The sequence below is a fragment of the Saccopteryx bilineata genome, chromosome 4 (assembly GCF_036850765.1).
Source record: "Saccopteryx bilineata isolate mSacBil1 chromosome 4, mSacBil1_pri_phased_curated, whole genome shotgun sequence".
Taxonomy (NCBI): domain Eukaryota; kingdom Metazoa; phylum Chordata; class Mammalia; order Chiroptera; family Emballonuridae; genus Saccopteryx; species Saccopteryx bilineata.
The window spans coordinates 79,052,276-79,065,142 of NC_089493.1; the positions used below are offsets into that span (position 1 = coordinate 79,052,276).

General features: G+C 37.6%; 1 protein-coding gene across 2 annotated transcripts in view; it reads left to right on the forward strand.

Moving 5' to 3' along the window:
* TMEM87A (transmembrane protein 87A) overlaps positions 1-12,867 on the forward strand; it is a 59,598-nt gene that overhangs the window by 915 nt on the left and 45,816 nt on the right. For both annotated transcript variants that reach the window (XM_066276955.1, XM_066276956.1), the window contains exons 2-6: positions 722-782; positions 5,304-5,389; positions 9,279-9,392; positions 11,466-11,516; positions 11,605-11,649. In XM_066276955.1, the coding sequence (XP_066133052.1) occupies positions 722-782; positions 5,304-5,389; positions 9,279-9,392; positions 11,466-11,516; positions 11,605-11,649 (357 nt within the window). The remainder of the gene's footprint in view (positions 1-721; positions 783-5,303; positions 5,390-9,278; positions 9,393-11,465; positions 11,517-11,604; positions 11,650-12,867) is intronic.

Consider the following 12,867-nt stretch of genomic DNA (forward strand, 5'->3'; position numbering starts at 1 on the left):
TTCTAATACTAAAATGGTTAAACTGGAAGAAATAGTATTCTAAAATTTGGTATAATAAGGCTAGTCTTTCTTTTGGACAATTAACCAAATTTATTCACTTTTTCTGTCTCCTCCCCCCTTTCTCAACTTTTACTTATGAGCTCCAGTCCTTGTGAGCAGACAAAGATCAGATGCAGGGAGCAGATGCCGAAAAGCATTAGTCCTATTAAAACCACAGTGGCCTTTGTGTTTTATTCTGCTGTGCTCACTGGTTGTAATGTCCAAATCTTACTTGAGCTTTTATATGGCAATCATAAAGCTTTTGTTCATTTGGTGAAGATCTTCAGGTTCTCAATTTTAGGTATTTTCTTGTTACTAAAATTAGTTTAATCTGGCTATCTGCTCATAGAAAAGTTTTTGAAGATATGATTGGTTATTGTGGCCAGTGATGAGTGAATAAAAGGGATGAGGTGATTAAGATGTACCTCCTATGAAGGTTTGAGACTTATGCAGCCTTCCTGCTTGAGTCCTTGCCTCATGGCCTGTGGGGGAAAAATCATGTTGGTATCAAGCTTCAGAATGCTGCAGTTTTGATATGGTAGAAATTTATTATAAGGGAGTTTATTGATGCCTTTTTGTTGTTAAGAAAACTAACTTGAACATTTTATAAAGTTTAAGTTTTTATACCTTGGGAATTAAAGTGATATCATACTAATTATCTTTCTCTCCTTTATCTTTGCAGGGGAAAAATTATTTTAGTTTTGGAAAGATCCTCTTCAAAAATACCACTATATTCCTGAAATGTGAGTTTTTGCATTTCATGAAGTTTCTGTTTGAGCTTTTGAGTGATCTTTTAACTTGTAAATTCTGTTTTCTATCACTGATGACTTACTCAACGTAATTTCTGAAATTTAATAGTCCAGCACTGTCTAGGAATAAACATATGTAGTATAACTATGTCTCTTTCACTGAATAATCTTCAGAATACTTGTGTAAACTGTTTTCTTCTCTGGCTTTTCTGGTGTTTACTATATACAGTTGATTTCTTGAAAAATGAGTGGGTCAGGGATTCTGATTCCCCATGCAGTAAAAAAATCCATGTATAACTTTTGATTCTCCCAAAACTTAAATTGTTCTTCAGTATCTGTGGGGGATAGATTGATTCCAGTACCCACCTCCTTACCCAAATCAGAGGATGTTCAAGTCCCCTATATCAGTGTTTTCCAGCCGTGAGTCTACATAGGGGTGTCGTCCTGCCAGAAATTTCGTGGCGGTTGTGAAAGAGTTAATCACCCTGATATTGTGTGAAGATTATAAACCCTATGGATGGTTCACTCTTTCGTGAACTGGCACAAAATTTCTGCTGGCCCGGTTCCCGGGGGCTGAAAACTACTGCCCTATAAAAGTGGTTTAGATCAATGCGTACAGTTGACTCTCTGCATCTGCAAACTCTTTAACTGCTGATGAAAACAGTACAGATACTTATTGAAAAAAATTCATATATAGGTCCTGGCTGGGTACCTTAGTTGGTTAAAGCATGGTCCCAATTAGGCCAGGGTTACAGGTTCAGTCCCCAGTCAGGGCACATGTAAGAATCAACCAATGAATGCATAAATAAGTAGAACAACAAATCTATGTTTCTTTCCCTTACTCTCTCTCCCTCCCTCTCTCCCTCTCCCTCATCTCCTTCCTCCTCCCCTCCTGCCCCCCCTTCTCCCCCCCTTCACTTTCCCCCTCCCTCTTTCCCCCTTCCTCTCTCTTCCTTTCTTCCTCCTTCCTCTTCTTCTCTCCTTCCTCTCTCTCTCTAAAATAAGTAAATAAGTAAGTTAATCAAGAAATCCAGCCTGACCAGGCGGTGGTGCAGTGGATAGAGCATTGGACTGAGATGCGGAGGACCCAGGTTCGAGACCCCGAGGTCGCCAGATTGAGCGCGGGCTTGTCTGGTTTGAGCAAAAAGCTCACCAGCTTGAACCCAAGGTTGCTGGCTCCAGCAAGGGGTTACTCGGTCTGCTGAAGGCCCGCGGTCAAGGCACATATGAGAAAGCAATCAATGAACAACTAAGGTGTTGCAGCGCGCAATGAAAAACTAATGATTGATGCTTCTCATCTCTCTCCCTTCCTGTCTGTCTGTCCCTGTCTATCCCTCTCTCTCTCTGAAAAAAAAAAAAAAGAAATCCATGTGGCCTGACCTGTGGTGGCACAGTAGATAGAGTGTTGACCTGGAATGCTGAGATCACCAGTTCAAAACCGTGAGCTTGCCTGGTCAAGGCACATATGACAAGAAAGCAATGAAAAACTAAAGTGACGCAACTATGAGCTGATACTTCTTGCTTACCCCACCCATAAAATCAATAAATAAATTTAAAAAAAATCCATGTGTAAATGGACCCATGCAGTTCAGACCCTGTTGTTCAAGAGTCAGCTGTATAGTTAGAAAATTGTGTTGGTTGATTGCTAGCATGGTGTTTTAATCTGTTCTGAATTATAGAGATAACACTGATTTTGCTTTTGTGTGCCTGTTAGATATTTACTGAACACATGACGTAGGTTTGTCAGATCATTGGCTCTGGATGAATATGTTCAGTAAATCTATTGTTTACAAAAGTAGTATTTTACCACTTGGATCTTTGCAAGAGGAAACTCAAAGACATTATCAGGAAATGGGAATTATTTAGAACAAAACCAGCCTGTTCAGTTGAAAAACCACTGTCTCTGAATCCAAAATATCCCATTGTGTATTAAAGAAAAGCTTCCTTTTATTTCTGAATCTGGCTTTATTTTAGAGAACAAATGATCATGGATGGTTCCATTTCAAGATCAGGGATAAAAATCTAAGTTACCTATGACTGCTTCTATGTATATCTCTCTCCTTGAAAGTGCAAAGCTGGATGTCATAGTTCGATGATTTCATCTTTTAATCATTTTGTAAGTAGTTATAGAAAACTTACTATGTGCCAGGCACGGTTTGAGACAGCAGGGAAGTGATAGAAAAGGCCCTTCGCTTGAGTTTATAGTCTATTGGGGATGAAGGAGGCAGGTAGAATTTCTATGAAGAACATACTGACCATGATGATACAGTCTCCTGATTAATGACTTAAATTTGATTTAAATCAAATCTACTTGGAGACATTGGTTTACTAGAGAGTAGCTTTTAGGTGTAGCATTGTTTTGTCTTTTGTCTGACAGCCTGTATACTATTCTTTCCTTTTATTATATACAGTTTTTTCTCACCTGTATTTTGATCTAATGGTGTTTTGTCAAGTTACATATTTTGAAGTGTATACATTTCTTATTTTGGGGAGGATTTACAGCTCCTTTAAGTTTACCATTATCTTTCATTTTACTTCTTGCTTTCTCATTTTTACCTTGTTTCTGATCTTATACTTTTATGGATATGCTATATAGCTTTACATGAGTTGTCATTTACATTTTCATTATCTCTTAAACCATTCATTCAAAGTTCTAACTGGTGTCTTTTAACATAAATATTAGTATTTTTGCAGCCAAGTTTCCTTGCAAGTCTCTTATTTAGGGAAGCTTCTCAAGTCTCTTGTTTAGGGAAACTTCTTATTGGCGTTATTTAATTAATCCGATGTCTGTATGGTTCTTCTGAGTTCATAGTTCATAGCAAGATTGCAGTATTTTTTCATTCCCATAAATTCTGTTCAGCACATCAGATTTTTTTTTTTTTTTTGATAGAGACAGAACAAAAGTCAGAGAGGACAGATAGGTACAGATAGGAAGGGAAAGAGATGAGAAGCACCAGTTCTTCATTGTAGCTCCTTAGTTGTTTAGTGATTGCTTTCTCATATGTGCCTTGACCAGGGGACTACAGCAGAGCGAGCGACCTCTCGCTCGAGCTGGTGAGCCTGCGCTCAAGCCGGCAACTTCGGGTTTTCGAACCTGAGTCCTCTGGGTCCCAGTCCGATGCTCTATCCACTGCACCATTGCTTGGTCAGGCAGCACATCAGATTTTTATGTATTTTAATTGAGCCTTGTAAAAGTGTATTATTTTAAAGATTATTTTGCAAAAACAATTTAAAACAAAGAAAAAGGAAAGGTTATAACTTTAGGTGTGCTTCTTTTGTTGGGAACCAAAAGTAGGTTCCTGATGTTCCATGTTTATCTTTTGTCATGTTTGTGTAAAGTAGGTATGTATAGTATATTTTCTCATCTATAGCAAGAAAAGAAGATAAAAGGTAATGCTGACTTTCCCAGGTGAGACAACTAATCCGTCATATAGTCAGATTTACACTCCTAAAATTTTAGACTGATGTCTTGGTCCACTAGAATATTGTTTCAGGCTATGTTTAATAAGTTATATGAGGCTTTTATGATTACATAAGGTTCCTTGAGGGCTCTCAAGATGGGTTTTGAAAAAAATCTAATACTCTTTTATTTTTGCTTTTGCTATTCCTACCTTCCCCAGCCAGGTCTGCTTTTTATCCATAGTTGTTTCTATCCAATCTTGGTATCCTTCAAGGTTTAAGTCATGAGTATTTTCCTTAGTCAAACTATTTTGAATATTGCTTTGTGACAGCTCTAATGTTGTTACTCTATCTTTCCAGCTAGAATGTAACCTATTTAAGGGGCTTAGAAATTTTTCCCTTCTATTCCTATTTTTGGCCTAAGGCAGTACTATGTAGCATCTTCTTTAAGTGCTCTGCTAAAAAAATAATTGAATGGTAATAGAAGATTGGTTTTTAACTTAGGACTGCTTTATTGTTTCCAGGTTTTTCCCAACAGAGAAACTGAAGTCAAGGTGTTTTTGTTTTTGTATTTTTCCAAAGTTAAAAGTGGGGAGGCAGTCAGACAGATGCCCACATATGCCCGACTGGGATCCACCCGGCATGCCCACCAGGGAGCAATGCTCTGCTCATCTGGGGCCTTGCTGTGCTGTGCCTGGAGCCATCCTAGCGCCTGAGGCGGAGGTCAGGGAGCCATCCTCAGCGCCCGGGCCAATTTTGCTCCTACGGAGACTTGGCTGCAGGAGGGGAAGAGAGAGACAGAGAGGAAGGAGAGGAGGAGGGGTGGAGAAGCAGATGGGCACTTCTCCTGTGTGCCCTGGCCGGGAATCGAACCCAGGACTTCCACACACTGGGTTGATGCTCTACCGCTGAGCCAACTGGCCAGGGCAAAATCAAGGTTTCAAAGCATAAAAATAGATACAGTTTCAAACGTTAATAGCTGCTTTTTTGTGTGTGTGTGGGTAACAATACTTAATTTTCTCTGATGGCTCTCCAGTTCCTTTTGCATATATTCATTACCTTCTGTTCAGAGAAGGCAGGATCATTGAGTATTTCACAAAAATTCTTCTTTTATAGTTGATGGAGAACCTTGTGCAGTATCTTTGAATGTAACCTGGTATCTGAAAAGTGCTGATTGTTACAATGAAATCTTCAACTTTAAGGTAAGGAAAATAAAATTACAGGCTTTTTTTTTGGATTTAGAGATCATCAGGTCCCAACCCGAGAGAGGAGGGAGTGTCATGTAACTGTAGAGGAGAAAAACTGAAACTAGAATCCCTGCTTCCCAAGTTACTGACCTAGCTGCCAGCAGTTCTTAAATTCTCTAGTCTCAGAACTCTTACATTTTTAAATATTATACAGACCTCAAAAAGCCTTTGTTCATGTAGGTTACTATATGAGAAATTAAAACTGAGAAAATAGCCTGACCAGGCGGTGGAACAGTGGATAGAGTGTCAGACTGGGACACAGAGGACCCAGGTTTGAAACCCCAAGGTTGCTGGCTTGAGCGCGGGCTCATCTGGTTTTGAGCACAGCTCATCAGCTTGGACCCAAGGTTGCTGCCTTGAGCAAGGGGTTACTTGCTCTGCTATAGCCCCCCCTCCCTGGTTAAGGCACATATGAGAAAGCAATCAATGAACAGCTAAGGGGCTACAACAAAAAATTGATGCTTCTCATCTCTCTGCTTCCTGTCTGTCTGTCCCTATCTGTCCCTCTCACTGTCTCCCTCTGTCTCTGTCACAAAAAAAAAATTAAAAAACCCTGAGAAAATGGAGAAATATTTATTAATTTTGAAATAGCAATTATAAACTCACTGCATTTTTTTTTATAGAGAGAGAGAAAGGAAGAGAGATGAGAAGCATCAACTCATAGTTGAGTCACTTTTAGTTGTTTATTGATTGATTCTCATACGTACGTGCCTTGACCGGGGGCTTGAGCTGAGTGAGTGACCCTTGCTCAAGCCAGCAACCTTTGGGCTCAAGCCAGCGACCGTGGGATCACTTTGATGATTCCATGCTCAAGCCTGTAACCCCACGCTTTAGCTGGCAAGCCTGTGCTCAAGCTGAATGAGCCAGTGCAAGCTGGCGACCTCGAGGTTTTAAACCTAGGACCTCAGCGTACCAGGTCAACACTCTATCCATTATGCCACCACCAGTCAGGCTTCACTGCATATTAATATAAAAAGTTCTTAATGAGAAATAACTATTAAAAAAAACAGAAGAGTGGTATTTTGTAGTTTTTCAAGTCTCTTTGTAATTTTTGTTATAGTGGACAACAGTGGGAATCTTGTATCCTTTATTTAGTTTGTTGCAATAAGTTACTTTGGTTGAAGTATATGCACAAAATATGGCTTCACACAGATATGTAGCTGGAAAGGGGAATGGTATTTTTAAAATGTTTTCAGATAATTGTGGATATTCTTTGATTCTGTACCAAAGGGTAACAAGTGGAGTTTCTTAAAGGTTAGTTGTAATGTGGAATCTGAAACCAGAAGTGAACTTTTCTTTTTTTATTCTGTTAGAGTAAGATAAATTGGTGTGTTTGTACTTTGAATGGCCTCTTACCCATGTTTGATTTTGTAATGGCATTCATTAGTCATTTAGAAAATACTGGTTGGTTAGTATATAAATTTTCCAAATATTAACTCAAAATTATATATGTTAGTATCGCCCTCAGTCTCATCAGAACCTCTTTAAGTACTGGAAACTGTTAAGTTCATAGAGAGACAGATAAAAAGTTTTCCAAAATTCCAATTTTTGCTTGAAAGTTCAAGTTTTATCATCGGCAGTGAATACTATCAGTTGTCTTCATTGAAGTGACAGCTTCCTTTTGCCCACTTTCTAGAAAATATCTTCCAAATAACCACGTCTGAATAACTAGTTTGTCAGTTATTCTTTCAAGTAAACAAAAAAAGTAGACAGTTTAGCTTATAAGTCAAAACAGTTGCAAAGTGCTTTATCTTGACATAGTTATTTATAATATTTTGCATATTTCCGTTTTTTCTAATAGAATGTTAAAAAAACATTATGTACTCAAAGGTTCAGATTTAATAACTAACACATTTTACCGCTTCATCAAGGACATTCTTACATAAAGCTGGTATTTTTTTTGAACTGTAAGTTTGTTACTGAAGAGTACAGTGACTATAATTAAATGCCACTGCCTTGGTTTGTAGTAAAGGGCAACAGTTATACCCATTATTACTTTTGCACTGTCAATGCAAGGCAGATGTATGATGATGCTGAAGATGAAGAAGAGAGGGAGAAGAAAATAGTTTTGACCTCTTAGACCTCACGAATGAAATGGTCCATGGACCACACTTTCAGAATTGTCATACACTGTAATTGAGCATTGAAGATTTACAGCTCCAAATGGATTTTTTTGGGCTTTTTCCATTCTGTTTCCACCCTCCTGTTTGCATTCTTTGTTTTTTAAAAATTTTAAAGGCCTTGGCTGGTCAGCTCAGTGGATAGAGTGCTGGCGGGGCGTGTGGCCATCCCTGGGTTTGATCCCCAGTCAGGGCACACATGAGAAGCGACCATCTGTTTCTCTCCTCCTCCCTCTCCCCCTTCTCTCTCTCTTCCCCTTTCGAAGCCAGTGGCTCGACTGGTTTGAGCGTTAGCCCTGGGCACTGAGGATAGCTCGGTTGATTTGAGCATTATCCCCAGATGGGGGTTGCTGGGTGGATCCCGATTAGGGCGCATGTGGGAGTCTGTCTCACTGTCTCCCCTTTTCTCACTTAAAAATTTTTTTAATTACATTTCCCCTACTGTTCTTGAGGCTTCTTTCAAAGGTAATCTGATTGGTCTTTTATAAATGTCTCCCATTCAGTCGATTTTTCAGCCTTAAGCATTTTGAATTTTTGCCTTATATTAGGGTTTGAGTAATCTTTTTGTGGTCTTGGTAATTGTTTTTTGCATTTGTTATACACATTGGGTAGAATTGATAGAAGGAGTACTAAAAGGACTTAAGAATTTAGAGAGAAATGATGATATCGTCAGAATATGGTTTGAAATATTATTGTTCAGTGATCTTTTTCTCCTAATCAATTACTAATTGAATTTACAGTTAAAAACTTCAAACTTCATATATTTGAAACTTGTAATAAACTGGTCAAGAGCTTCATAGGTAGTACAAGTTAAGAATGTAAAAATTATTTCGAATTGTCACAGGACAAAATTATGGAAATGACAAACAGATGGAGATGTGATACTGGACATTATAAAAAAGAGGGCAAGATTAGGCATGTAGGTATCAAGGAAAAACACACAGAACTGATCGATGTAGCCACAAAAATGAGTTTTTCCACGTTATCAGGAGTGGGCTGTGAATGTCTACAACAATTTGGTGCTCTCTCTTAGCTGATGAGCACAAATATATCTTTTTGTTGGTGGTATTAATTTAGTCAAAGAACTCTTTTTTTTTTTTTTTTTTTTTTTTTTTTTTTACAGAGGCAGAGATAGACAGGGATAGACAGACAGGAACGGAGAGAGATGAGAAGCATCAATCATCAGTTTTTCATTGCGCGTTGCGACTTCTTAGTTGTTCATTGATTGCTCTCTCATACGTGCCTGACAGCAGCGGGCCTTCAGCAGACCGAGTAACCCCCTGCTGGAGCCAGTGACCCTAGGTCCAAGCTGGTGAGCTTTTTGCTCAAGCCAGATAAGCACGCGCTCAAGCTGGCGACCTCGGGGTCTCGAACCTAAGTCCTTCCGCATCCCAGTCCGACGCCCTATCCACTGCGCCACCACCTGGTCAGGCCAAATAACTCTTATGAGTATATTTTCTTGTGACAAAACTCTCTAGAGTCTGACAGTTTCCCAGTCTTACTAGAGTTTTTAGAGAATCTACCCTTTGTGAACTATAGACTAGACTTCTGTACTTCAGAGACTAACATTGTTAGTCTTGGGTACTATTATATAGTCTTTAGTGCTGCTAAGTTTTAAAATAGTAAACCTCAAACTATATTTGTATTATAGGTGATCTGTATGTTGTAAATATCTTACGTATGAAAAGTAAGTTAAATACTTTGTATTTTCTCTATTTTTCTAGGCAGGAGATGTGGAGACATATTTGGAAAACCTTAGAGAAAAAAAGGGCTTATCTGGGAAATATCAAACATCGTCAAAATTGTTCCAGAACTGCAGTGAACTTTTTAAGATACGGGTAATGTTTGGTAGTAGTTGGAGGGAAATAGGAGAAATGGTGATTTCTATTTTCTACTCCCTAGTTCTTCTGACAGAAATAAGTTAGAAACATGTTTTGATAGATGCATAGCCAGCCACTTACATATTTTCTTATCATAGAAGAGGATGTACTTTTTTTGGTGGTAAAACGCAACCCCCCAATTTCTTTTTATTGTGGTAAATATACATAATATAAAATTTAGCATTGTAATCATTTTTAAGTGTGTCATTCATACATTCACATTGTTTTGCAACTGTCACCGCTAGCCACCTCCAGAACTAACACTTCATAACCATTAAACAGTAACACCCCCATACACGTTCCTGGTAACAACTATTCTACTTTCTGTCTCTGTGAATTTGACTATTCTAAATATCTCATAGAAGTAGAATCATACAACATTTTGGCTTCTTGTACTTAGGAAGTGTTTTCAAGGTTCATCCATATAGTATGTATCAGAATTTTATTCCTTTTAAAGGCTGAATAATATTTTCTTATACATATGTACCATATTGTGTTTATTAATCCATTGATGAGCATTTGAAACCCCCAATTTTTAATTCTATTGTTATCTCATCTAATTGATGTATGTCCCCAGAGAAAGCAGTGTTTTTAGATATTACTGCTGTAGACCTGCAATCAAAGGGTTGAATTTCACAGATATAAGTGGGTTTTTAAAAATTCCCTTTTCTTAGAAATAGGATTTGACACAAATTTTTTTAAAAAAGAATATATTTGCAGGTGTTAAAAGTAGTTATTGTAACTATAGCCATTGGTTTGTGTTTACTGCATTTAAACATTGCTTCTGAATGTTTAGCAAATTGCCTTGAAGAGGCAAAGAGTTAATGGAAAGCTAGGTTTTCTGTCTAGTTACTAGAAGTAATTTATTGATAAGGATTTAATTGAATAATAGTAATAAATGAAATAATTGATAATTGTACTATAAAGATTGATTTTTTATCATAGCTTAGATTTTATGGACTTGGAGGAAAAAGAAAATATCTTTTAAATGGTAGAATAAGAAAATGGTAGGAACAATGTGATGTTGAGTAGAGAATTTTCTGTTGGTTCTCCAAATTTATCCCCCAGGATAGGAGATTCAGTTGGCCTTTCCAGATTTGATTGGGAAAGCTTTCTATTTTATACTGTTCCCCCAAATTTCCTACTTTTAGATATGCTGTAATATTTCTAGGGTCTTGGTCTTGGCATATACCCCTATTAGTAAGGTTTCCTCTCTTCCAGTCTAATGAGTTGAAAAATGTGGTCTAATTACTCAGGAAGGAGAATGCCTCATCTGCTAATAACTGGTAAGAAAGGTAATTGTTATAATTAGAGTAGGTTTTTTATAGCCATGAAGTGGGTATGGTAGAAGTAGCAGTGAACCCAAGAGTTAGGAATCTTAGGTTCAAATCCAATTTCTACATAAAGCTTTATATCTTTGAGCCGTATTTTCCTTATCTGTAGAATGATAAGAACTAGGATTCCTATATCCTAAGTGTATATCTTTTATCTAAGGCAGTGGTCCCCAACCTCCGGGCCATGGACCGGAACCAGTCCGTGGGCCATTTGGTACCGGTCCGCAGAGAAAGAATAAATAACTTACATTATTTCCGTTTTATTTATATTTAAGTCTGAACAATGTTTTATTTTTTAAAAAATGACCAGATTCCCTCTGTTACATCCATCTAAGACTAACTTTTGATGCTTGTCTCAGTCACATGATACATTTATCCGTCCCACCCTAAAGGCCGGTCCGTGAAAATATTTTCTGACATGAAACTGGTCTGTGGCCCAAAAAAGGTTGGGGACCACTGATATAAGGTTTTGTTATTCTTATAATTCCTATAGAATTGAGAGGCCAGTTGGCTTTGGTAGTATTTTAGTTCCCAGCAGGGTTTTATTCAGTTGTTTGTGGTTAATTGAAAATCTTTTTGTCTATCAATGCCATATTATATTTACTCTTATAGTGTGTTTTAATCATTTTTGTGGATTTTGAACTACAATTTTCTTTTATTATACATCTTTAATTTTAGTATTATATTTCATTCATAGAGCTTTCCTGGGGATTTTGTGCGATTGCCTCTTTTAGGAGAAAAACAGGAGGTAATTGTTTTCCTTGTTAAATATTTCTAAGAGTAAAGTAAAAATTTTGAATTAATTTTTTTTTCTTTTCTTTTCTTAATATTTAAAGGCTAAGGAGAATGGAACAAATCTCACCTTTACCGGAGATAAAATTGTAAGTGTGGAATGGAATTTGGGGCATTGAACACATATTTCAGTGTTCTTATGTTTGTTAATTTTGAATTATTTCGGTACACTGACATTTAAAAAGAAACTTAAGAGTGGAAGCTATACACCAAAATGTTAATAATGGTTGTTACTGAATAACTATGTATGTGAGTTTTATTTTCTTCTTTGTGTTTTTTGTATTTTCCATATTTGCTACAATCATTCTGTATTGTTTTTGTAATTATTACCTAAAAATGCCAAGGTGAGGTGCAAAAATACTTCTTTGAGATCAGAAAGAATTGCAATTCTGGGAATCACTGATTCCGGCAGAAACTCAAATAGTGTTCTGATTAGGAGGTAAAGGCAAGGGGCATTTGAGAGAAAGGGAAGGGGAAAAATTATGTGAATTGAAGGGAGGAATATCTGTTGATGATAATAAGTCAAGGAATGAATTTCTGTAAGTAAATAAGCTAATATTTTCTTTTGCTCTAAAGAATGTCTTTTTATTTTTCAATCTGGTTGTCTGCTTTTCTGTTAGCTTTGCAAATAGTTGTTTAGAATATAGTGTTGCTTTGGCCCATTCTAAAGACTTGTGGAGTAAGATGTGCAAAGCAGTTCCTCTGCAGTGACAGCTCCAATTTCATTTTGAAGTGGCTCCAGTTATGTTATTTTTCACAACTATTACTTGTAAGTAGGAAGAAACTTATGAGAAAGAACCTTAAAATCCATCTAAAATTATCTTGTGATGGAATATAACTGGAAGAGATTTTAGAAAATTGAAGTAGATTTGAAGACTAAATATAAATATGCCTTTAAATTTTTATAATTCACTTTTTTTTTTTTTTTTTTTTTTTTTTTTGGTATTTTGCTGAAGTGAGAAGCAGGGAGGCGGAGAGACAGACTCCCACATGCACTGGAGCGGAATTTACCTAGCAAGCCCACTAGGGGGCAATGCTTTGCCCATCTAGGCTGTTGCTCCTTTGCAACTGGAGCCATTTTAGTGCCTGAGGCGGAGGCCATGAGGCATCCTCAGTGCCCGGGCCAACTCCTCTCCAGTTGAGCCCTGACTGCGTGAGGGGAAGAGAGAGATAGATAGAATGGAGAGGGGGAAGGGTGGAGAAGCAGATGGGTGCTTCACCTGTGTGCCCTGACTGGGAATCGAACCTGGGGCTTCTACATGCCAGGCTGACGCTCTACTGCTGAGCCAACCGGCCAGGGCCTATAA